Genomic DNA, 26,419 nt, shown 5'->3' with positions numbered 1-26,419 from the left:
TGCATTTATTCTGAAAATCCATAAATCAACATTTCCTGCTGGCTGCTTTGTTTCTCTGGAGTCCTGACGTCACCAAGTCAACATAGATCAAACACAGTCTAACATCAGACATAGATGCATTCTCCATATGTTGTTGGGGATTTGTGTGTCTGTATGTCTGTGTATGTGTGTGTGCATGTGTGTGTGTTCCTGGTGGTTCCCTGTGACAGGAAATCCGACAGTCCACAGAGGGAAGGCCTTACTCCGGGGAAAGACGCCCCTGATGCTGAATGACAGGAAGTCCTGGTTTAGACAGACAGACAGCACTGCAGTTCCTCCATCACTTAACACACACAGACACACACCCATGCAGGAAAAAGGAAGAAAGAGGGGATATGCGTGTAGGTGTGCGCGTGTGTGTGTTTGTGCTTTCATGGTGGTGGGGCATTGTGTGCACCAGATGCACTTTCCCCTCTCAACAGGGTGGTTTCTTTTTATGTAGACAAAAAAAAAGAAAGAGAGAGAAAAAGAAAGAGAGAGATATAGTTTTTCTTATTGAATTAGAGGTTGATTATTCTGAACCACATGTTGTTATTATTAAAGTAGGGAGGCTAACCATCACTTCTGGCAGTGATGTTGGAAGTCCTCGCCTCCGATGTTTCTCCACATTGGAGGCAAATGTGGTTGCCATGGGGACTTCTGATGCAGCTGCAAAGCCTCTACTGTCATATTGTCATGGTTGCAAATTGAATCTCGTCATAAACAGTCATTTGTTGTTTTTGGTCTGGCAGTAAGTAGTTTCATACTTCCTGCCAATAAGGCGCCACAGAGTTGAATTTATTTGAGAGAAAGAGGAAAAGCAAAGGAGACAGACAGGCAGACGCTCACAGACAGTCGGTGGTTTCCAGGTAAACACGTCAGTTAGGCTCGTGCTTGTCTTGGCACAAGGTCACTGGCCACATCCTGCTTTATTGCCATGGTAACCAACCAACGTGCGGCCCTCCACTCTTTTACTATGTTACAGAAGAAAGACACGATATGGAAACATACTGTAGATCTGAGGTAACACAAACTACAGTGGACTAAATTAGATTCTGGGTGTGATTTTAAGTATAATCAGCTGGGCAGACAAAAATCTAGAATAAAAATGAAAATGTTTTCTTTTTAAAACCACAAATTTGCATTTTCCCAGTCACAGTAGACCCACTTTCATAGTAAATATGAATTGTGGCTGGTTCAATCTTCACTATCTCACAGATCATGATAATGATGATTTGAACCCTAATATATACAGATTAGTTCATTAAAAGACCTATTATTATTGAGCCACCACAAACTACTCCCACACAGGCCACCAATTCATTCAGTTTGTCAGCCATCTGGATATTAAAACCTGCTTTTTCAGATATATAAATGGACCAATAGGGTGAAGTAAGGGCACGTGGACAGATTTAACCTTGAGCGTCAGCAGTGGCTTCACTCAAGCTTTTATTTACTACTGCCACTGTCCTGTTTTGGAGGGCGGCCAAGGACTGCAAATCCATGAGACAAAAGAGCATGTGTTTATGTGTGTTAGATATACTGATGGTCAGCACTGTTGCGCTTGTGGTTTTTAGTGGAGTGTGCATCAGAGGAAGGATCACAGTGGTGCACATTTGTGTTGACGTTAACAATTCCTCATCCCGCCCGACAACATAGCCTCCTTCTGTCTTCCTTCCTTCTTATCTCTTTTGGTGTTTGCTCCCCTAAACTGTAGGAGAGGTTCTGAAATGTTTTTTTTATTAGTTTGAATAAATTAAAACTTTTTTTTCCACATGTAAATTCCTTTCAAGTACACAGGTGATTACCTTTAACAATGACCCTTAAAGCTACACTAATCAATTTTTATAAAATGGATCAAATGACTGTGTGTAATAGGAAAAGTGTCTCTTACACTGACAGACCAATAAAGAATTGTAACCCAACTCTGAAGTTCTACCACAGCTCTACAGAGCATTTGAGCAACTTTTAGCTTATTGTTTTGGGTTCATGGTACTGGGTTGCTACTGCTACTTCCAGCAAAAAGCTCTAAAATCCTACCATGTGCAATTTGTCCAGCAATTTTTGCTAACATTTTAGGCATAACAACGATAGCTATAAAGCTAGCATTTTTCTTCAAATGAGAACCATATATATTTAAAATCAACCACACATTTTCGTGATCCCCTTCCTTAAAGAGGACTACCATCAGTTCTAACCAGAAACTCAATTTCCTATGTAGGGCCAGCACCCTCCTACTGAGCAGTGCATAAATCAATTCACCCGGTTTCCCTTCAAATTTAACTGTAAGAGCAGAGGGCCCTTAGAGGTTGACCATCTTATTAATGGCCACATTTCTGGAATAATTATGTTCTAATGACTTTGTATATGGTGGTTGAATTGGTTTTATTAAGTCTTTGTTCTCTCCAACTTCTGCAGATCACCTGTGTGTCTGGTGTCATCCCGTCATGGAGAGCTCCATCACACTCTGGCAGTTCCTGCTACAGCTGCTACTTGATCACAGCCACAAACATCTCATCTGTTGGACGTCCAACGATGGCGAGTTCAAGCTGCTCAAGTCAGAGGAGGTGGCCAAACTGTGGGGGCTGCGCAAGAACAAGACCAACATGAACTACGACAAGCTAAGCAGAGCACTGCGCTATTACTACGACAAGGTACGCAACACATATTCAGGACTATTGAAAGAAAATGCTGAAAGTCAAAAGAAAATGTACGGAAATTGGTGTTAAGTAGGAAAATCACTCTTCAAACAATCTTCTTTCTTCTGCAGAACATCATCAAGAAGGTCATCGGCCAGAAGTTCGTCTACAAGTTTGTGTCATTCCCCGAGATTCTGAAGATGGACCCTGCAGTGGTGGAGTCAGGACGGAGTAGCGAAGAAAGCGGAGGTCCAACATCAGAGGCTGAGACTGAAGAGGAGGGTGGAGGTGGGAGAAACCAGTACCTCCACTCCGGCCTGTACTCCTCCTTCACCGTCAACTCCCTGCATCACTCCTTAGACCCTCATCGGCCGATCAAGACAGAGCCCAGATCAGATCGCCATGACGACAGCTCCTCTGTCATCCGATTCATAACCAACCGTGGCCACTCCTCCCTCCCCTCCACCCCACCTCCATCCTCTACTGAGACCTTGCATTCCTCCAGGCCGTCTCCTAGGCAGGCTCGATCTTCCTCTTGCTCCTCGTCCCCGCCACAAAGCCCTGCCCACATGCTGTGGAGGGGACGGGGCCCTGGCACAGAGACTGACTACTTAGAGCAGGGCGCTCAACCTCTAAACCTGTCGTCAGGTCAGAGGGAAAGAGAGAGGTCACAGAGTACAACCACTCCAGAAAGGAGAGGTTTAGCCTGCAGTGTACCTTCCAAAACCAGGAAACCCAAAGGTCTAGAAATTTCCCCTCCCTCCCTCCTCTTGGCAGGAAATGACCTCGTCTCCATCGCCCTCAACAGCCCGGCACTGCCTTCAGGGTCCTTGACTCCTGCCTTCCTCACTGCACAGGTACAACCAGACACGTAACACATGTATTAATGCAACTTCACATGCATAGTCCCTCTGTAAATACATCAAGTTTCAGGTGAGTAGAGAGAAGAAGGGTCAGAGTAGGAGAAAAAAGACTGAGAAGAAGGAGGAGACTGCGGATGAAGAAAGTTAAACTTGTAGACAGGGAGGAGATGGAAAGAGGTGAGCGGAAAGAGGGGAGGAGGCGAGGGAGGGAGGAGGTTCATAAGTGAAGCCATATGTTCCTGAAGCTCCTGATTCACTGGCAACAACACACTGACCAAACCAGGACAGTCTGACTACACTGAGGCATTCAGCCGACACTCTTATCCAGACTGAGCAATCATATACTGCTGCGTCTGCTGGTGGAAAATATTTGTGTGTGCTTAACCTTTGTTCAACATATTGTATGATAAAGTGTTTGCATGAAGCACCTCAGCTGTGGGTTGAGTACCTAGAACCACTTATCCAACTCAAGAACTTCCCCAAATGCTGAACTTTTAGAGCTTTGCCCCATTTTTACACTGGACAGATGTGGTTCTTGACTTTGGTTTCAAGGTTAGCTTCTGTAAATATCCCTGCTGAACTGTCCACCTGAAACCAGTTTTTAGTGGTTGCTGGGCTTTGTTGGTATTTTGCTAATGAAGCTGTGAGCTTAATCTGGTGGCCAACCAGCCAAAAAACCACTAACACAAACAAAAACGTCATAAACTGCTCTTGAGGAAGTAGGAGCTTAGTAGAGCTGAACATGACTTACTGGTCCATGGAAACAAAACATAGGCCAGTTTTTCATCTTCAAGTTTAAATGCTATTCCTTTATTAGAGAGCCAACAGTAGATGACAGGAAATGAGGGGTAAAAGATGGCAGATGACATGTAACAAAGGCCCCTGGCTGGACATGAAACCAGCGGTCATGGTGACACATGGTCAGCACCCCAAGCCCTACAGTAGTCCCTCAGGAAGCCTCAAGAAAAGGTTTTAAAGATTTCCATGCCTAGCAAACACGACACATATACCAATCAATTAAATCGTTTCTGGTGGAACAGAGCCTTATGTTCTCATGGAGTTTAATATTAAGAGCAGAAAGAAGAAAATAGAGGTCATGAAATCTGTGTAAGTGGAGTTTTCTGACCTAATGAAAGTCAGTCTGTCTGGTAGACGCAGGTTCACTAGAGGGCAGACTTGACTTTAAGCTCTTGACTGAAACAACACACCATCTGGCTGAGACTGAATCACATGACAATTTCACCGCAGACTATGAATGGCTCTCTGGACTTATTGCCAGAATAAACAGTAGTGTTTCATCTTGGTGTATTTATCCTCTAACATTTCATTTTGGGTTTTGTTTATGCAGACTCCGTCTGGTCTGTTGCTCACTCCCAGTCCTCTGCTATCCAACATCCACTTCTGGTCCAACCTGAGTCCAGTGGGACCTCTCAGCCCCGCCCAGCTGCAGAGTCACACCCCCCTCTTTCAGGTAACACACACAAACTTTTGGTATAATGATCACAAATAAAATTCCGGCCAGAGTACACTTGTAACAAACTAGGTTGTACAAATTGTTATTGTTATATCTCCTGTGTTAGACCATATTTGAATGATGAAATTTGGCTGTCATAGAGAGTGGTGAGATGTGGTAATTAATCAAACAGGGACAACAGCATATACTTTTTGTCAATTTTTCCCTCCAAAGCATTCATGGTGTGAAACAAAGTGCTGGAAGTAGCTGTGTAAAGAATTAAAGAAAAGAGCATGCCAGTTTTGGAAAGTTACAAAAATTAGTTGAACAATTTCGACATCAGAAACGTGTGCGGAGGAGGTTTCAGATGCTGTTTGACGATCCAACAACCACTCTGTCTGTAGCATACTGACGCTTTCACCTTTCTGTTACCCCTCTCCGGAGCAGTTTATGAGTCATTTGGTCCAAGCCAAGCCTCAAGAGTTTGAGATGTAACTTGCAAAGTATTTTGGCTTAGTATGCAGATTATAAATAGAACAAGGGCCAAAATCAAACTAAAAAAAACATCTATATTTATTATTTAATGAAAACAATATATAATTTTAATCTCAACACATCACTAAAACAAAGATCAGTGCTGTGAACTATAAACTTCTACTTTATAAGTGTGTGCTGACTTGATTCTCTTGAGTAAAGAAATGCCTGAAAACTGATGATGATTTTTATTACTATTATTAACTGTGTTCTGAAAAAGCTCTTATGGTTTCTGTTCTGACAGCAGCAGACAGCTGTCCATTCTCCATGTCATGTGTCAGCATATCAGCCTCACAGAGAAAACATTGGCCAACTTTGGTGGTGATGGATGATAAATCTTTGTCTGCCTACAAAATCTCCATTTACATCAAGCCCTTCCCTCATAACTACAGGCTCTTTATAGTTATTTCACACCACAGATTTACCTCCACTGTTTTTTTCACTCAGTTGTGTGTGTGTGTGTGAGTGTGTGTGTGTGTGTGTGTGTGTGTGAAATGTTTGCATATGTGGGATTTCACCCTGTGCCCGGGTTTCAAAATAAGCCACAGATGTTTCCGTTCTGGTGTGGACAGGAGGAGGGGGCAACTTCCTGTTGGTGAGGGGAAAGAGGGAGGGCTGGTTGGTCAGCGGCCCCTCCCACCATGATAAACTCTGTGACACAAACAAATACACACACACAACTAAAATAAACCATTTAGCTTGTAATTGCCAGCTTTTTGGTCCTTAGAGTGTGGGTACATTTTACGGTCCCCACAATGTATCATGAACAAGAACACTCTTTCCACCCATGATGCACCAGCATACAGGGTGCAAAGCTTCAATATAAATGTTAGATGGCTTCTTTTTACAAACTCAAATTTATCAGAGTTTTGTTTTCATCCCATTGGTGCATTTTTTGTTCTTTAAAAATAATTGGTTCATTCACACTACAGTGTAAAATTATTTTTGCAAGCTTTACCCACATATCTTATAGGAGTCCCCACAAAAGGATTATTTATTTATAAATTTGACTCAGTCTTAACTGTAATGTCTCCCTGCAGTTCCCCACCTTGCTGAATGGACACATCCCACTGCCTTTGCCCACCATGGACACTCGTCCACCTTTGCTGATCTCCTCCAGCTCCCACTAACACCTGATAACACCTGGAACCAGACTGAGCTTGGCCTAATCAGGACCAAGCCAATCAGCCTTAAACTCTGTTGATGGACCACACAGGGAATGGGACTTCCCCCTCTGATAACACTTTGATCTGAAACCTGTTCCTTTGCATTTATAATATAAAGAAACAGGAGCTTCACTCCGAAGCTTTGCTCTCCGAGAAGAGTATTTGCATTTGACTTTTCTTTCTGTGTTTACTACAGTTTAACTGATATATTATTGCCCATATTCCTGACCTTACGTTTGTTTTTTGTGATGCGTAAAAAAATTACACCATCATGGCACACAAAAGCTTTAAAATAGAACTTAAAGAAGGCAAGAAGGATGAATCTTTGGAGTTAAGATTTGTCTGGTGTATTCTAAATGTACCTGGTTAAAGAGGGAAAAAAAGGGTCAAAAAAATTCTTTCAGGGGTATAGGCTCTTAAAGATCCCTTTTGATCTCCATCATATCACCAGCGGGCAACACCAGATGTCATCACTTTTTAATCCCATTTCACTTCTCATCTCATTCCACTTGGTGCAAACATCAGCGATACAGGCTGTGTGCAATTTTATGAATGTTATTGCTACCCCCCACCCCCCCTTTCCTGACTAATCTCAATACGCACACCTCTCAGACAAACAAAAGAGACCTGGGGAAATCTATGTCAGGAGTTCTCACTTAGCCAGATGACTTTACCAGTTTAATATAGAATGGCAGATACTAGACTCAATCACAGCTTCTTTAATTAAATAAAATGAGAGAACCAGTAAAAGGAGAACATTTTGCGCAAACGCTAAACATTTGCTACATTAAAACATTACAGGTTGTGTTTAGCTTTTCACTGGTGAATAGGTAGACTTTTGTCGTTCCTGTGACAGTACAGTATTGTTTTAGGGGGGAGCGCTGAATACAGTTGAAAAGTAAAGTTACAATTCAGTTTCTTTCATGTAAGACATGCAGAGGAAACCAATTTTAAAGAAAGAAAGAATGCAGTAAGTTAGCTAAGTGCTACTCAGCCTATGAAAACGGCTAATGTAGTCTGTGGCTCTGGGGAGGCGTTTTAAAGTGATACTAAGGAACTTCTGAAAGAAGAAACACATTATTCCCTTTTACAGATAAAAAAAAGTTAAGTAAAACACATAAGAAAAGAAATATACATAATTCAATACACTTACAGGTTTTGCTGTTACAGTCCCTCTTGGTTGGGTATGACCAGGTGCGTACTAATGTTGCTAATGTTAGCAAACTTCATTAGAAACCATGTGACACTGACTTTGTGACCATTCTCAACTTGTTCTACTGTCGAAATAGGTCTTAGCATTTAGCATTACCTAATGTGGCAGCTGTTTGGCTAAAGGTGTAGTCTTGCTTTAATGTATAGTATAAGAAAATAACCCTGTTGATGTCATTAGGGTTATCTTGAATTTGGCACCAAACTTCAATAGGAAATCTAGGATTCAGTGTCTGAGCCATACTTGAAACTAAAAGTCAGGAGATCTCCGTGTCTGCTACATCAGTTTTAAATGTGTCAAGTCTTTCTATAGTGAATTCTTAAAGTGCCATGCTAAATTGTGGGAGTGCCATTTAAAATGACCATACCAGGATGATATGACTCTACAGGCTTCATAGGGCAGTAATGTAACCTTGTCGTGACATATAACAAGTGATCAAAATAGTCGATTATCAGCTGTCATTTATCAACCCCCAAACTGATCTGTGTCATGAAAAAATATGACATAAGAGACATAGAAAGTCTCTCTGTATCATTTCTCAATAACCTGATATAAATTTACCAACTCTGGATTGTTTGAGTGGGATGTGCGGCCACGAGATGAATTCCTCACCGACTCCTGGCAGAGCACCTGCTAGCTGGAGCGCCAAAACGCTCTGGAAGTCTTCTGTAATGCTTTGACAATTATACTTGACGCTGTGAACCTTTTTGTTTTTCACCTGTATAGTTTCATGCTTTTAAAAAAAAATGCACTGTAGCCTTGTACCAGCTGTGCCTTGTATAATGTAAGTAAACTTATTAAGCTTTAAACCAGGTTTTGATAGACATTACAGGTCAAAATTGCACAAAAAGCTTTTCTTCTTTTTTTTGTAAAATGACTCCTGGTTATTTTTTATACAGAAATAATGGAATTGTATTCTCAATGATTTGCTTGTGTTGTTTTGCTGTTTTGTTGAGAGAAATGTTAATGTTTTTTGGAATAAAAAGAGCATTGAATGCTATTGCAATGTTCTCTTTGTGCGTGTTAACCATTAAGCATCATCCTACTGAAACTCAAAATCACTATATGTACACACTACGAGGACTTGTTAGTATGCTTAAAATGTTATTTCCTATGACTGCTGTGGTGCTACGGGTAAAAAAAGACATTTCAGAATTACTAAATTCATTTTAGTTGGCAACACACACACTCCCAGTGAAAGAATGACTGCTGTGCACACTGTTTATGAAACAGATTAAATTTACTTTCGATGGTTATGAGAAATAAATAGTTCCAGTAAAAAGAGTCACACACCAACTGTTCACCGGCAGCTCAGTGTTTCAGAGAGGTCGAGTTCACAACACAGCAGGCCTTCCATGCATCAGGCACACGCACACACGTACACACAGACGCGTTCAGACATGTTCACATAAATTCAGGTCATTCATACTATTGAAAAAGTACAGTTTTACAATGATAAATATTTAGCTGTTGTAGAAATCTCCTTCCATGCATGTTACTGCAGTATGTGTAAAAAAAAAACATGGTTTGCAGTTAATAGTGAGACAATCCTACATTTCTGTCTGTGTGTGTGTGTGTTTCAGTGAATCATCCGAGCTGATACAGTGTGTTTGAAATACAATATGAGGGGAGAAAAGCTACCTAGGGAGAACTCATGGGGCAACGGGTCGATGTAATACAGGATATCTACCATTAATATAATGACTTTTTTCCTGTGAACACAATATTTGTGACATTATTTGAAATGTAAACAGTTTACAGTGTTAATCCTGTTGTGACACTCTGAAAAATAGTTTGATCCACATTTAAAAAGGATTATTACACTATTTGCTGCAAACGATGATCAAGTTAATGTGTAGACACTTCATGGTCTCTGTTATTCATGTGTTTGTCAAGTATTAGTAGTGCTCACTGCACTTTTCTTACCCAATCAGTGTGTTTAAACTGAGTACTCTGGTGTTTCTCAGCCAAACAGTAACCAGGCAATTCCTTGTCACTTGAATTTTTCTGAGAGACTTAGAGTGAAAAAGCTGCAGTAACAGGAAAATATCTCTCAGATCTTGTCATGCTCTTACATGTTCAACCTGTGATGCAGTCCTGGTGTTATTTAGTAGAGATCTTTACACATTACACTCTTTTCTTGCTACTGTGAGTGTACCAATTGGTCTTTAAGCCTCTTCAATGATCGATTTCTTCCTGTGTGACTGTTGAAAGTTGGAGCAACATAATAATAGACTCAGAAACCTGACACTTATTGTTAAGATTGTAAATAATAAAACACGGTGTAGTTAAGTAGCTGCTGCAAGTATCTTCATACATCTACCTTTAACAAGTTGTCCACAGGAAAAAGAGAAATGTACACTGACGCTAAATCGCACCAGGAAAGCACACCAGCAGACATGTTCGAGGGGTTGAAGTGATTTGAGGAGATCTTCTGTTTGCTTCAGTAAACATGCAGTTAAAAGTGAGACTTCTCAACCGGCTTCATCTGTAGCATCACTGTCAGTTGCAAACAACACAGCGGGCAGTTAAATCTAAAATTTCAATTTGAAATCTTTTTTTTTCTTCTTCTTCTTCTTGTGTACAAACGCTGGAGAGAGCAGTGATCCAACACCTAAGTGGAAATGTTCTTTTTAACACCTTTAAAAAGGGTGCCCTGCCCCACCCATCCCCATCCCCCAAACCCTGACCCTCGCCATCCCACCCCTCCCTTTCGGAAAAACATGCCACGATGACACCGTTGTTTCACAAGGAGAGGTCAAAGGTCACAGACACAGAGAAAACACCTTAATACTGTTGGGTAAACTCAGCCATGTCAAGGCTGGGGTCCCTGATTCAAAAAAAAAAAAAAAAAAAAAAGAACACACACAGTGAAGTGCAAGTTAAAAACAAAGAGTTACTGCAGCGAGCTCTCCAAATGCACACAGAGCGAGAAAAGTGTAGCTTGCATGGTTTTTTTCTTGAAAAAAAAAAAAAAAAAAAAAAAAGCAGTGAAGACCTGGCAGTTGTGAGGGGTTTTAGGGAAGGCTTGCTGGCTTCCTGTGGGACGTCATGTGACTTCCTGTTCAGCTTCTTCTGTGCTTCCCGCTCGTTTGCCTCCCCCCCTTCCCCTCCTCAGTTTTGGTCCCGTTGCTGTGCCAGAATGGAACAGAAAAGAGGTGAAAGTTGGTTCCATGTTTTTCTAGTATGATTGGACACCTTCCCTAAAGGCAGCGGGGGCCTCTAGAAGAAGTGTCCGTCCGAAATTATTTGAAAAAAATGACAACAGGGAATCCAGAGAAACTGACTGTTTCGCCTCCCAGATCCTCTTAACCTGGAAATGTTGTAGAGTTCAGTCACGGAAGCTCCAAGAAAAACATAACATAAACTCCAAATATATATGAATATATATATATCTACATATAGATATATATATTTATAAAAAAAAATCTGAAGAAACTGAAGCGTTCGGTCTCCAAGCACGATAACAAGAACAACAACTTGGGTCACAGCGTCGACATCAACATCAGTGAAATTCTAACTCAAACGAAGCCAGAGAACTGTAGTCAGCAAAAAACAGCAGTAACATTACTGACTGGTCAACTGTGCATGGTGTCTCGAGTCCACGTATTGTAACACAGGCACGCACGCACGCACGCACGCACACACACACGCGCACACACGGTGTGTTAAATACAGACAGTAGTAGTTTAGCAGCAAAAAAATTCTACCCCCCCTCCCACTCCCAAATAAATAAACACAGTCTCCAAATAGATTCAACCCAGAGTCACTCTCTCAGAGGGGTGTGTGTGTGTGTGTGTGTTAATGTGTGTGTGCGTGCGTGTGTGTGTGCAGGTAAAGTGGGGGTCACTCCGACGGGGAGGTGGGCTCATGCGACAGAGGTTGGTCAGGGTGGGGAGTGATGATGAAGTTGGGCAGTGGACCATCCTCTTCATCAAACACTAGAAGAGCATGCTCTGCCTCCTGTTGATCTTGCCGTTACCTGGAAGGAAAACGTAATACAAATAACTCCTGTGTTTTATGGTATCATGTATAAATCATTGTATTAAAACCATCTGTTGGCCTCATGCTACCTGCTGTCTGATTCAGGTCTTTCTCTAATCATCTAAGAAGTGCTGAAGTGTGTTCCCCACCCACCTGACTCTGGGTACGATGAGTTCCTGTAGCCGGGGTCTCTCTGCAGCTGCACCTCCTTTAATGTGAATATTGATACGCCTGCAACACAGAGGAGAGCTTCAGTCTGCATACTGAAAAACATAAAGCTACAAACATCTTAAGAAAGCTAAAAGATGTCAGGTTTATTCAGCTCTGTACGCGTGTGTATGCATGTGTGTGTGTGCTCACTCTCAGGCAGCGTGTGAACTCTCATCCCGAGCTGTCTGAAGTAGGACTGTTTCATCGCCTCCTCGGCTGAGATCCTCTTCTTGGACTCGTACTATGGAGACAGAAACAGGATGAAATCAAACATCCTGTCATGTGGGTTGTTGCTGTTGTGTGTATTTATTGAGTTTATGTTGTTTTTCCTTGTCTGCAACCCATGAAACGCTCTGATCTAGTGTCACTGTGGTGATAGTACTATGCCCCCTGCTGTCTGTAGCTGGTACTGCAGGGACAACTTTACAACTACTCAGCAGCAACTTCAGCTTTTCATTTCAATTATTTTTTAGTATGACAGGAAGACACAGGAACTAAAATAATGTTTCAAGTTGTTGATATAATTATTATCACTATTATTTTTGTTATAATGTTGAGCTGACAATTTTCAGGCACTTTCATAAAACCTCAAATGACTTGAGTGTTAATGTGTTTATTAGAAAAGCATGATAACAAGAGGACAAAAGTTCAACAACAAGGCTGCTTTTGTTATTGTCAACAAATCAAATTAATGAAATAATTTCCCCCAAACAGCCGGATGTTGTAGCTTTTAGCAAATGTTACTCAATTAAGAGTGAATAGTGTGTTTGTTGGGGACTATTTTCAGCTGCTCATTAGCTGGTCTGTTGAGTGTTTGCAGCAGCACGATGGTGTATGTGAGACTGAGTCAAAATAAACTACAGTGTGTGTGTTCATCATAATGAAGCTACATGTCACTCGGTGCAACAGTGTGACTCACTGATGGGTTTTTAACAACGACGGATCAAATAAGCTAAAAATCAATGAATAAATGCTACTACTTTTGGTCTTTTGGTCACGATAAGAAAATGTAGAATATGAGCACACTAATCCTCTAATATAATAATAATATATAAGTAAAGTAAATTCATGTTTCTTGTCATTACGAAGGAACACATCTACAAAACAACAGGTGCAAAATAAGCTTCCCAAATCCTGTGTTGGAGAAGTGCGTTATGGGAAGTATTAGGGAAATAATCACTCACTCTGAGGAAAGAAAGCAGCAGCTCGATGCCTTCGCCGTCCAGCCTAAAGGAGACAAAAGGAAGAGTTTATTGTCTGCCAGCAGCATGGCCTGATGGGAATATGGGAGCTCGTGGGAAGGAAGGAAGTGAACGACTCTCTCTGAAATGTTCAACAGGATTTCCTGCCCATGGCACACACACGCCATCGCACACACACACACACACACACACACACACACACACACACACACACACACACACACACACACACACACACACACACACACACACACACTATCTCTCTCTCTATCACACTCACACAGAAATGTATGCCAGAAAGATATCAAGTCTTGCATAAAACTTACATGCGACACATTAGAACATGTAGAGCCACACACACACACACACACACACACACACACACAAACACTTATACACACACACACAGTACCTGGGAGCGTGGTTGATGAACGGCTGTGGTTTATATTTGGGGAAGTTATAGGATTTGAACTCTTCGATGGAGGAGATTCCCGGCCAGTTCTCCTCTGTCGGCGTGCCTGAAGTCACAGAGTCACAGCCAATCAGCACATGCAGACATGTTGGGGTTAAACAGGTTGCGTGTGGCGACACCTCTGTGGCGCTGAGGTGATGTGACCTGACTGGAGTTACTCACCCAGTAACCTGAAGATGAGGTGGAGCTCGTCCTCCACTGTGGAGCCGGGGAACAGCGGCCGACCTGCAGCCATCTCATAGAATATACAGCCAACACCCCTGCACACACACACACACACACACACACACACACACACACACAAACAGTATTTACATTAGGGCTGGGTCATATGGATAACATCAAATATCACCATATTTTTTGACCAAATACCTTGTTATCAATATCATAATAATATTGTAGGAATGACTATCTGTGCTTTCACAAAATATTTACTAATGAGATTTCTGATAAATAATCATAAGTAATGTGGATATAATGACGTGAAGTGGGTGAAGGCAAATAATAGAGCAGCTAAAACATTCTGGAAAGTTCACAAAATGACCTTTAAAACTAGAAAAATCGATATTTTGCCCAGTCTTAATTTACATTAGTAGAAGCCGGAGTACAGCTGTAACAAATGCTTATTCTTACATTTGATTTTTTTTAAATGATCATTAGATTAAATGCTTACACTATAAGATAAAAAGTCAAAAATAAACACAAATGTGCATTATTAGTTATTCTTATGTACTGTATACATACATAGTATCACATAGTGTAAGATATGAAACAGTAAAGTAATCAATCCTACATTTTCAGAGGTTTTTACAAATCTGAGGTCAAAAGATACTTTTCAATTTGAGCCCGACCAGCAAAGGATTTTTGAGGCTGATAATGGCTGATACTAATTGTCTTTACACAACCCACAACATGACATTTTTGATGAGGCTCCCTTAAATTAGTTACTTGTGACCAAGAAATGTTCTATACTGTACATTATATTGTGTACATGTACTAACGTTTTACAGCATTCTGGACTACTGTCACTACTCTTTGATAGACAAACACTCTTATAAAAGGAATCTTTCACATTTCTGTACTTCAATTTCCTGTAATCCATCAGCTGTCATAAACACAATATTAATATAGAGTAAAAGCATCAAGTTAATACTGGCCTATACATCGACTCATCTTTCAGTTTCACGTTTAATGTGAAGGAGAAGTTTTTACATCTACAGCTCCGTGAATACTTCATGATGCTGCTGAAGATGGTGTACTACTACAACCAAGAGCTCCAGAACAGACTGTTTTGCCAATTTCTATTTATTACTTTTGTTGGACTCATTGGATATTAGACTAATCATGTCTGTACTAAGCAGTAGAGTTGATTAAAGTAGTATTAGTAGCGTGAGTAGCAGTGTTGTTGTGAGGCTCGTACCACATGTCGATCTGCGTTGAATACTCTGAAGAACCCAGGAGAACATCAGGAGGCCGGTACCACAGGGTCACTACCTCGTTGGAGTAAGTCTTAGTAGGGACAGACTTGGCTCTTGCGAGACCTGGAAAATACACCAAAGACATAATGACACATTAAGATTCTGCTATACCACATTTATTGCAATGCTCCTCTTCCTCCTCTCTCTCTCTCTCTCTCCTCTTACCAAAATCAGCCAGTTTGAGCTCTCCTCTCTCATTGATGAGGAGATTCTGGGGCTTCAGGTCCCTGTGGAGAACTTTCCTCTTGTGACAATACGATAGCCCTCGCAAAATCTGGAACAGGAAGACCTGGAAAAATATTTCATGTTATCAGAAAGCAGTAATGTAAAAAGGTGCCGCGATTTGGCCATCCTAACAAAACACTTATCAATCTTATTTCATATCAGTGACATCATATTTATCAGTCGTAGAAAATAGCAAAAAAACAGGAACACGGGGGGTTAAGTAGCGTGAGGATAGAACTGAGATAACAAGGTAAAGAATATAAAGATCAGCAGTATTAAAGGCTTGTCCTCACCTTCACGTTGTGCATGCTCATTATGTTTCCACAGTCATCCATGTACTGCTTCAGATCCTTATCCTACAGGAAGAGACCATGCATCAGACAGGAAGTAGACACAATGACACGAAATTGTATTATTATTCTCCTCGTCTCTTTATCTTGCTGAACTTCTCTCACCTCCTACTGGGGCATCAAATATTCCCTCATATCTACGTGAAGGATAACTCTATTCCTTTCCTGTAGATCACTTTCCACTGCTTTTATCTTATGAAAATATGTCCTCCTATGCTGTCCTTGAATAACTTTCTCATAAATGGTAAAAGATGATAATCTGATATCATTGAAAAACACAAATGTCCTCTGATTACATGTGACAGATTCACCTTTTTTGTGTAGTTTTGGCACTAGGAGTGAATAAGAGCTGTGTGTGTGTGTGTGTGTGTCACGTACAAACAGCAGAGTCTTACCAGGTACTCGAACACAAGCGTGAGGCTCTTGTCGGTGTGGACGATGTCGTGTAACGTCACGATGTTGGCGTGTTTGAGGTCCTTCAGTAACGACACTGCGGAGACAGAAAAAATACATTCAGCACCTTTTAATGAGACACTTGTGCTGTGTGGTGATTGAGGCCAAAAGCCCCAAAAAAGCTAAAATATGAAACCCTAACCCTATCACCCTAAAACTTTGGTCTTTTTGGTGGACTGATCCTTTAGACAGCAGACTTGAAAAAAAAAAAAAATCAGCCTCAATCTGTGATCATTACAAGAAAGCCCAATATGGATTTAGGATTTAGGAAGTATTTTCATTCGTCCAATCATTATCTGGCTGTGTTGGTGGAAAGTCAGTGGAAAGAAAAAAAAAAAGTGGCTTACCTTCTCTGATGGCGGTGCATGGCGCTCCCTCCTCGTGCTCCAACCGAATCTCCTTCAGCGCCACCAGGTTGTCCGTCAGCTTACTGCGTCCTTTAAATACTGTGGCGTATGTACCCTGAATGCAACACGCAACGTTTAAAAGGTTTAATATCACAGATGCAACACAAGCTGAGGATAAACAGCACATATTTCTTTTCATTATGGGCGAGTCTCACCTCTCCCAGCTTGTCCAGCTTAATGTACGTCTCCAACTTCCCAAAACCGATCTCCGACTGAGGGAAAGACAGGAAAGAGTCACAATTATGCAGAAATTCGGTTAAAAGTCCACTTATAAAGACACTTAGGATTCAATTAGTTTATGATTGTTTGGTGTTATTGTTGGAAAGTTTTTGTGATAAACATAAATCTTCTCCTCGCTGATAATCTGGAACAAAAGCTGCATCGTCATCACACAACAGCTGAGTGTTATGATCTTATCTGATTGGTTAAAAAAGGTAGGAGGTGAGCGCTTGCGAGTCCAGATTAATACATCCTAGGCTCACACCGGGCCAGTTTCTATGGTAACCGGCACAGAGGGAGTCTGCGAAGCAATAAAAGACAGCACGCACAGAGGAAGGAAGGCACACACACACACACACACACAAACTGACCAGCGAGGCTCGGCGGGAGCGACGGCTGAGCGGCTGGTCGAAGGGCGGGCTGCTGAGCTGAAGCTTCTCCAGGTAGCCGTCAGGGATTCGGATGTCGGCGGGCAGAGATAGACGCTTGTTGAGGTCCTGAAACACAAGAAACACACACACACACACACACATGATATTTAGCTTGTGGGGAAACTTGAATTTTTACATTCCTGTAGTGGATGTTTTCCAAAAGTCATTTTTTCCCCAGGTGACACATTTTTCCCTCAAAACTCGGTGCAGATTTTGTTTTAAAGGGCAAAAAAAAGGTAACTGACAAGATGCAGCTCTTCACACACATACTTAAATTGAACACACACACTAGTAAATGAACCACAAGCGCTTCCAATTATACACACAGTGATAGAACACGCTGTTACATCCCCTGTGTCTATATGTAGTGTGAGGCATGTTTCAGCAGCAGGCAGCACAAGACAATGTAGTCCATCCACCCACACACACACCCACCTAAAACTCCCCCCCCCCCCCACACACACACACACACACACACACACATGCAGGGTGTCTGAAATAACTCCCTCTCATCTCCTCCTACTCCCCAAGAGAGAGGACACTGAGATCAGGTTGTTCACCATCTTATGGAGGGTAATAATAACAGCTGAAGGGTGACAGCGGCTCAAACAGGAGCGGGAATTAGATTGCGATTGTGAAAACACACCTGCGGGTAAACAGAGAACACACACACACACACACACACACACACACACAAAATCATGTATATGTTTATTAATATTTCCAGGTCATATGTGTAGTCATCTAACTCGTCTCATATCTTGTCTATTGTCTATTCTGGGATGGAAATGAGTCCACAGCTGACATGATGCTGACTGATGGGGGAAAAACAAGAGCGAGTGGTGTAAAAATATGACGTGAGTAGAAGCTGCATCAGGTTTTGAAAACGCGGTTGAAGTTATTGTAAGCACTTTGAAGTTTGGTCTCTCTCATCTTATTACTGTATCTCGTGATGCTGCTGCTGCTGAGACGAGCTGCCAGAGTGATCACACAGAGCTCAAATAAAAAGATCTGTGTCTTGATGAGGAGAATTATTACATAAAGCGACTCTGTACAGCTTTGGGTATGATGTAATATGCTGTCTATAAAAAAAACCTAAAAAATAAATAAATCAGTATTTCATGTCACTGTAACACATTTTTCTCCTTTAGCACTGTGTCGCTTCATTTGTTAGTCTCATGTGAGCAGTGCTGATTATTCCAAATACAACATTTTTAACTATATTCCACAAATATGAATAAATCTGTTCAAATGAGATAACAGAAAGTCAGCAGAGTACATCACTGAGTTTAGTTAATGAGTTGAATTCAAGAGGCAACTCGGGAATATGGCTGAATATCATTTGACATTTTTCTATACTATCGCTATAATCACAACTGACTTTTGGTACAAACACCAAAACATCTTTGAAGAATATGTTTTCTGAAGCCTTTTTTCATTTGATAGAAGACACTGAATGTCTCATGATGTCAGAACACAAGCAAACATACAATAACTACCAAAAATAACCTCAAATATGACTTAAATCAGGAGTTATGTGATGACAGACAAAGCACAAAAAAGACTATAAATCAGTACTAGCTTTTTGATACTTGACACATTTTAGTGAGTATCCAAGTGCCATTATGGAAATCAAGCCCTAGTTTTGAGGTGAAGTACTTTTAAAGTGATGTTGAGTTTAAGATTTAATGGTTTAAAATTATAAATAATTCACTGAGCTCACGCTACACTGTGAAAACTGACTGCACAAGTATAGAACTTATGCTGGTATGTGTGTGTGATGTAGAGGTATTTGTAAAATTGTGTGTATTGTTAATATACAGTTTGACAGGATACAATTGAAATCATACAAGGAATAATCACACTGGCTAATGAGGTAAAAAATATCTTAAATCAAACTGTTTGATTGATGAGAAATGATTGAAGGATTTCTTAGTCCTCACAGTGGAAATGGATTTCAGCCAATCAAGACCTCCATTTTAGTTGTATGACTTTATGTAATGGGATAACCTTGACTCAAAGCTGATGTTTGGTAATAGGATCCAGTCAGTGAATGTTCTCTGTGCCCTTAACCTCCTTTCTGACACACAAGCTTCATAAAAACCTCCAGCAGCATCATAAAAAACACAAGAGAAGCAGCTCTGTGCTCATGTAACACAGCTTATTTATGTGTACTGTGTGTGTGTGCGTGTGTGTGTGAGCACTAGGTCCCCACATCCTTGAGTTCCTCTTGTTTTGTTTTTTTTTGCACCTATAAATGAGGCAAACACTCCAACAGACCGAAAAATAGGTCAGCGTGTGTGTGTGAGACTGAACTGTACTCAATGATGCTGTCAAGGTGGGTTGTGTCAGACACACTCCTCTGCCAGCAGGGGGCAGGAAGCCTCAAGGCTCCGACGATCATCATCATCATCATCATCATCATGACACATCCCCCTCAGGTTCATCGTTTATAAAGATGATATATTGAGGACATATTCTGAATGCAGAGCAGCGTTAACCCACATGAAGCCAACGTTTAGCACTCTTTTAGTAGCAGCACAGAGGTTTGCCACCTTTTATCAGCTTATGTAAGCACTGCTGTTAAATAATACAACAGGAAGATGTGAAATGAATGAGAGCTCGGAGCAAAAAATGATCTCACACAAAAACCAGTGTGAAATTAGAAAGTAGCAGGAAGGGAAAAAAACCAACCCTGATAATCATGAGGACTTTTCTCATTTGTCTTCTTCACATTTTATTTGCTGAGGTTTGTGTAAGCGACTGTGTCTAGTGATCCCTGAAGGCCACTGTAGACAATTCATCATCTTTGTCCCTGCGAGTATTTAAAAAAAGCTTCCTCTGGTTGCTGAAAAACTTTATATAGCTTTTAGTATGAAAGAGTCTTCTGTATCGATTGTGCCTCCTTTCTAGAGATTTAAAAGATGAATTTGCATGCATGTTATTTTATTATTCTGCATTTTATTTTGAAGAGGGTAGAAGGTGAAATAGGATTAATGTGCAAACGTTGAGCAGGTGTTTAAACTGATCACATACATCTTTAAAATAAGAACAAAGGAGACCCCTATCCTGGGGTGGTCTGCGTGTAAAAAAATCACCACAGTTCTAACTGCTGTGGTCCTTAGGGAGCAGGACTATCGGTATCATGACAGAGCCCATTAGGAGACAAAACCCCCCCCTCACCACCCCGCCCCCTCCAACCTCCTCCCGACTTAGATCTCCCATGAGGCTGAGATGGAGAGGGAAAGAGGAGGAGGAGGAGGAGATGAAGAGCAGACCAGTAGGAGGAGAGAGGGGGTGAAGGGTGGAATGCAGACTTGCCTCGTAAGCTGTTTTTGTGGGTATTGTGCAGTGTGTGCATGTTTGCGTGTGTGTGTGTGTGTGTGTGTGAGACTCTCTCACCTCCATGGAGATTCGCCGGTGGACTCGGTTCCTCAGGCAGACGCCGGTTGGAGACTGAACCTCGTCTGAAGACGTTCCTGATGCTTGGTCGCTCTCCCCGTCTGAACCCATCTTCAGGTTCTCATGCACGATGTCTGACAGAGGAAACACATGAATACATTAAATAACACAGAAACACATGTTGGATATCTTAAGGGTAACACATGCTAGTGAATAAATCAGATGGAAGTTGTCCTTTTATTAAAAAAATCTGGTCTAGTCTGTTTAATATAAAGGATAAGGTTTAAAGACAGGATCAAAATCAATGCAGCGGAGATATTCTTTTTTGTCAAAACCTGGCAACTACATTACCCACAATTCCACTCAACTGCCAACAGTTCGGTCAGACATTGAGATGTATTATATTTTAGTTAGTGGCTAGACTGAAGCGGAGATGAGGGGTGGGCTGCAGGGGTCTGGAAATGTCACGTCTTTCTCACTCAACACACACCCAGTTTTGAGACATGTGTAAAATTGGCGGAGTCACCCTTTAACAGTCGGGTCTATAAAACCAGAAAATAGTTAAAAAATGCCGTAAAAAATTCTCAGAGCCATTGGGAATGTCTTAAAACCAAAAGATAGTGAATTTATAGTCCTATAAAATAGAGAGGCGGCAAATCTCCAAATTTGAGACACTGGAAGCAGCAAATATTTTAGCTTTTAACTTCATAAATTCTTTAAATTGATTACTTTTTTCTAATCAACTACTTGACTAATGATTTCAGCTCTACAACTGACTGAAATTACAATGATTCATAGATACTGAACAGATGCTACACCCATATTCAGTTAGTCCGTGACTCCCAAACTCCGGGTGTGCATTAACCAGGGGTGAAACTAAAAGGTGTGTGACACATCAGTCGACATTGTGTGCCTTGTACGTGAATAACTGCTGCACTGCATCGCATTAATTGGTGGAGCTGAGCCCTCGTTAATGTTATTAGTTCCACCTGTGGCTCTCTTGCTCTGACAAGTCTAAATGTCTGCAGCAAATTAAAAAAAAAAAAAAAAAAAAAAACAGGCCTGGGAATCTTAATCATGTGGAAACAATAAATTAACACTGAGGTCCTCGTCAGGCAAACATGTCAGTGTCTATGTCAAGAAGCAGAAGTCTAACTCGCCCTCAGGTTCACTGACAGTATAGCAGGTGAGCTTTTTTCATGTTTTTTGTAGGCAGAGTTTAACATGTGGTTTTTCATCCTCACAATAGAAATGAATGAGAAACATGCAGTTCATGTTCTTAATCATGTTATATTATTCAATCTCAGATCTATGCATAATGTTTGTAAGAGGTTGCATGATAGAAAAAGTTTGGGAACAGATGTTGTAATGGAAGAAGCTGTAGTCATGGAAATAGTACTTTGCACTTTAAATTGTACTTCAACTTTAAATTGAATACAGGGTAGAAATATAAGCTTTTCTGTGCTTTAAAAGACTTAAAATAAGCATCTTTAGACCCGCGCCACCTACTCTACCTACTCCACCCCCCCGCCCCCTCCCTTCCGTCGTCTCCTCTCAGACCCTTGTAACCCCCGAGGCCAAAAGATTAAACACTCCAGCTCGCGCCACTTCCTCCAGGGCTGTAAAACTACCACCACTACCATAGCACAGCAGGAGCAAATGCACTGATGTACAAACCATATGCACCCCTCCCCTCCCAAACTCCCCAACTACACACACACACACACACACACACACACACACACAGTTAATGAGTAGCTATGGCTGAGCAGCTCTCTGTCATCAGTGTGTCAGCGCCTCCGAGCGTGCAGTCTGTCATCAAATGTGAAAGCACTGAGCGGAGAAGCGGAGAGAAAAGATGATTAACTATAGAATTATTTCAAAAACATAATATTTCTCTAAATATTACATTAAAAGGTGATTCATCACAAGTATTAGACTAAATTCCAGGGGACGAATTTGCACTTTAACAAACTTTTCAAATCTTTTCTTTTCAAAGTTCAGTTGATCAAGTCCTGCTTCATTACTGTGCGGTGTAGCCACAAGCCGAGGGCACACTTTGCCCCAGAGCGTGAACCTGTCTGTGGTCATCTGGGTAAAGGTTTGCTCCCATTATAGGAAATTCTGCTCTATTTTTAGAAACTCAAATGTTTATTGAGACTTTCCTCTAGGGCTGACCCTGCTCGTCACTGTTGATCCAAATATGGCTCATGTGAGCTTTGGGTTCATACAGATAATTATATAGTTTTAAAAGCTGCTGTAACCATGTATATTGTTAGACATGACACATATTTGTCTGTTAGACGACTGGAAGACATAACTGTCAAAAAAGACGTAACAATTAAAAAGTGAATTCATTATTTAGGAATTAAACTTAAGTGGTAGATCCCAATGTCAATTTTATGTGCTGTAGTTCTTTAATTGACCGTCACGAAAAGTACGTACGAAATTTTTACAATTACGGAAATATTTAGGTTCTCAGCAGCTAGAGTAATGTTTATTGCTGGGAACGTTGTAGAAATTTCATGAAAATGTAAAGTACTACGAAAATTTTACATTAACGAAATATTTTCACGAAATATTTCGGTTCTCAGCAGCTACAAAAATGTTATTAGAGTAATGTTGACATCACTGGGAAAGTACAAAATGTTATTAGAGAGTAATGATGACATCACTGGGAAAGTTGTAGAAATGTAATGAAAATGTAACGTACCACGAAAATTTTACATTAACGAAAATATTTTCACGAAATATTTAGGTTCTCAGCAGCTACAAAATGTTATTACGTAGTCGTAGGAAGCAGTGAAAATACAGGAAGACAACTTAAACTTAGACTTTTGTCCTCAACACGTACATCTACATTGACTTTTGAGACTCTAGAAGGGATGTGGTTGACCATGTTTTGACACGGCGGATGTTTCTGTAAGAGGCTCGAGCATGTAGATAGATGGAATAGGTGAGATGTATCAGTGTTTGTTGCAAAAAGGTGCACGCACGTTAGTACAGACAACTCCTACGCACACATTGTTCATGCTTTAATAAATAAATGGGCCTCCTAACCCAGTTATTTCCCCTCTATAAACACCTGAAATGACTCATCCTCACCCCACTTTTCTTCTTTGACAACTTCCAAATAATCTCTCTCACGTCTCACACGTTTCTTGCTCCGCTTCAAAAACCCTTTGCCGATTCCTTTCACTTCCCGCTTCTCCATCTTACTTTCTCTTGTGTAAGGAGGTTTTTGTAGGCAGAGACCCATCTGAATCGGCCCTCAAACACATTCATCCGCTACCTGCGCCTTTCTAGCTCTTCACAAAAAGCCTCCAAAATGATCTCATCTGTCCTACTTTCTTTCCCTTTCACATCCGTCTCCATTATCTCCTGCTATTGTATGTCTTCCCTCGCCCACCCCTCTCTCAAAAAACAATCTCACAATATTTTCACTTTCTCCCAAGTTACATTCTTTTACCTCCGACCAGCCAGACCTGCCTGAAAACCCCCCCCAAAAGCTCTTTTGAAACATTCCTCCTTCATGGTTTTGTTTGAGTGGCTCTTCATATCTTTCCCCCCTGCCTCCAAAAATCTTTAAAGATGTCATTCTCCACCTTATTTTTTGATCTTTCTTTCCTCCTACATCCTTCCTACACTTCCCTCCCCGTGTAGAAACATTCCTGAGTCTTCTTGATCTTTTCCTCTTGCTATCCGTCACTCCTCGTCTTCTTCTTCTTCTCGCCTCGTATTCGGCAGCTTTCCTAATAAGCTCACATAGTACCGATCCAATATGTGAATACACTGATGTCCTACTTTACTGTCCTGTTTTTAGATTTCCTTTATCTAGGCCAGGGTCCAGTGCGAGGCTCAACAGGTCCTCCACAATATCTGCCATCTACAAAAATTAGCCTAGAGAAGCCATAATGGTCGTATCATTGCCAATAACAAAGAAGTGCGAAGATGAACAGATTGTTTGCACAGATGCTGTTATTGGTGCCTGGCCATGCGGAAAAAATTAGTGTCTGTGTAACACAAGTAATTCTATGTTTGTTTAAGGTTTAAGGCAGCATTTGTCTGATAGAGTGAAGTGGAACTTATCAAACAGGCTGTGAAAATAATCATCAGTCTGGTATGAATGTTGTTTATGAAAAGATGGAGGTTAAACAGGCAGGATTACAGTAATTGATCAATCTGAGAACACTCAAATATGTCAATTAAACTACTACACATCAGCTTGCACTTTCAAGTTCTGCTTAAAAAATAATTCAGAACTATGTACTGTATTAAGTTTCCATTTTTTGGCTCATAATCATCGTTGCTGAAGTGTAAATGTGCAGAGAGCAGCCATTTTCAACCCCGCTGTTTTCCACCTCAGGCTATTTTACTTCACTTAGAAATGCAACTACTTATTACTCACACACACTGAAGAATTAGGAGAATTAGGGCCCGACCAATACTGGATTTTCGGGGCCGAGGCCGATACAGATTTTTGGTTTAATTAAAAAACATGCATATATTAAACTTGAATTAAGAAAAAGATCAAATGTATGTAAAATGCTGCCTATATAGAAATATCAGCACATATCGGACAACATATTTGCCAATACTGATATATCTGTGATAGATCGGTGACTGATATATTGTTCGGGCTCTAATTAGCAGATTAGAAGAATTTTTTTAATTAATTTTATACAGTATATCATCTTATCATTTTACATCTTCTTCAACCCACCACTATCAATTAGGGCTGTCGCTTTTTATTCAAATTCAAACTACCACTTGAACATGGGGAAAAATGGAATATTCAGTCTTTAATGATGCGTTCTAACTGCATGTTCTGTTGCCTACTGTTCTCTTTATTAACACAAAATGGAGTAAACTAGTGAGCTGGTGCTGAATGTTTCATCCTGACACCAAACCATCTGAGAAATGTACTGTAAGGAGGCATTTTGGATTCAACACTTTAGAGAAATCACAGACAAAGCTGAGGCTGTTTGCTGACTTTGCAAAAAGCAACTGCCTTACATAGCAAGTAAAAGCACTTGAGGCAATTCATCAGATTTTGCACATCTCCCACTGGCTTTACACAACTTTTTTCCACATATGCAGTAGTACGCCCCAATACTTGAAATAAGACTAAGCGTAAAATCAGCAGAGTTCCCCTTTAACAGACAGCACAGGGTTCTGGGGCACAACCACATGCGTATGGTTAAAGATTTTAATACGATGCAGCAACTGATGTTTTCACCAACAGCATGTTTTTATTGGAATCAGCCCGTCTGCTGGTCAAAACAAACTGGAAGCTTTAACTGTAACCGTGTGCTCCAGACCTCATCCCCTCCAGATCCCGCCAAATCAGCTTTCCTCTCTCTCTCATCTTTAGGCTTTGCTTGACTAAAAAACAAAAAATCCTGGAGAGAGATAGACTTTGATACCTACAGCACTAGTGTCGTTCTGACCTGTGAATCATCTCGTCATCCTCGGGGCGGTCCTGACCCCCCCGAAGCTTACAATCTGTTGCTGCTTTGAATCGTCTCAACATCGTCTCCCTTCTAACCCTCAGGATGTGCCACGCTGCCATGGATCAACTGTGATTAACCAGTTTACACAGGAAACGGCGTCATGTTTGACTGAAGCCCCCATCCAGCTGTCACTCGGGTGAAAATAGCCCCGCTGAGGGCTAAGAGAGAAACCCCCCTGTGGTACTCACAC

At 41.0% G+C, this 26,419-nt stretch overlaps 2 protein-coding genes across 4 annotated transcripts in view; one reads left to right on the top strand and one right to left on the bottom strand.

Annotated features, from left to right (window-relative positions):
• The window catches only part of elk3 (ETS transcription factor ELK3), a 9,894-nt gene extending 1,011 nt beyond the window's left edge, over nt 1–8,883 (top strand). Inside the window, exons 2-6 of one of the 2 annotated variants that reach the window (XR_008324666.1) lie at nt 2,437–2,672; nt 2,789–3,514; nt 4,869–4,991; nt 6,548–8,111; nt 8,147–8,883. Coding sequence is in view for 1 of the 2 variants with exons in the window: in XM_053344104.1 (XP_053200079.1) it covers nt 2,466–2,672; nt 2,789–3,514; nt 4,869–4,991; nt 6,548–6,637 (1,146 nt within the window). In the remaining variant the exon portion in view is untranslated. Of the gene's footprint in view, nt 1–2,436; nt 2,673–2,788; nt 3,515–4,868; nt 4,992–6,547 lie in introns of both variants that reach the window. The other variant, XM_053344104.1, reaches the window with a different exon arrangement.
• A 2,276-nt stretch (nt 8,884–11,159) lies between these two features.
• The window catches only part of cdk17 (cyclin-dependent kinase 17), a 40,713-nt gene continuing 25,453 nt past the window's right edge, over nt 11,160–26,419 (bottom strand). For both annotated transcript variants that reach the window (XM_053344103.1, XM_053344102.1), the window contains exons 4-17: nt 20,717–20,850; nt 17,255–17,380; nt 16,820–16,876; nt 16,605–16,719; nt 16,200–16,294; nt 15,748–15,810; nt 15,395–15,518; nt 15,172–15,292; nt 13,914–14,011; nt 13,692–13,797; nt 13,262–13,304; nt 12,228–12,318; nt 12,021–12,098; nt 11,160–11,865 (exon numbers count right to left, since the gene is read on the bottom strand). In XM_053344103.1, the coding sequence (XP_053200078.1) occupies nt 11,825–11,865; nt 12,021–12,098; nt 12,228–12,318; nt 13,262–13,304; nt 13,692–13,797; nt 13,914–14,011; nt 15,172–15,292; nt 15,395–15,518; nt 15,748–15,810; nt 16,200–16,294; nt 16,605–16,719; nt 16,820–16,876; nt 17,255–17,380; nt 20,717–20,850 (1,292 nt within the window). In that variant the 3' untranslated portion in view covers nt 11,160–11,824. The remainder of the gene's footprint in view (nt 11,866–12,020; nt 12,099–12,227; nt 12,319–13,261; nt 13,305–13,691; nt 13,798–13,913; nt 14,012–15,171; nt 15,293–15,394; nt 15,519–15,747; nt 15,811–16,199; nt 16,295–16,604; nt 16,720–16,819; nt 16,877–17,254; nt 17,381–20,716; nt 20,851–26,419) is intronic.

The sequence above is a fragment of the Scomber japonicus genome, chromosome 23 (genome assembly GCF_027409825.1).
Source record: "Scomber japonicus isolate fScoJap1 chromosome 23, fScoJap1.pri, whole genome shotgun sequence".
NCBI classification, from domain to species: Eukaryota; Metazoa; Chordata; class Actinopteri; order Scombriformes; family Scombridae; genus Scomber; species Scomber japonicus.
The sequence above is the reverse complement of the archived record's forward strand: the minus strand, read 5'-3'. Positions and strand labels throughout refer to the sequence as shown.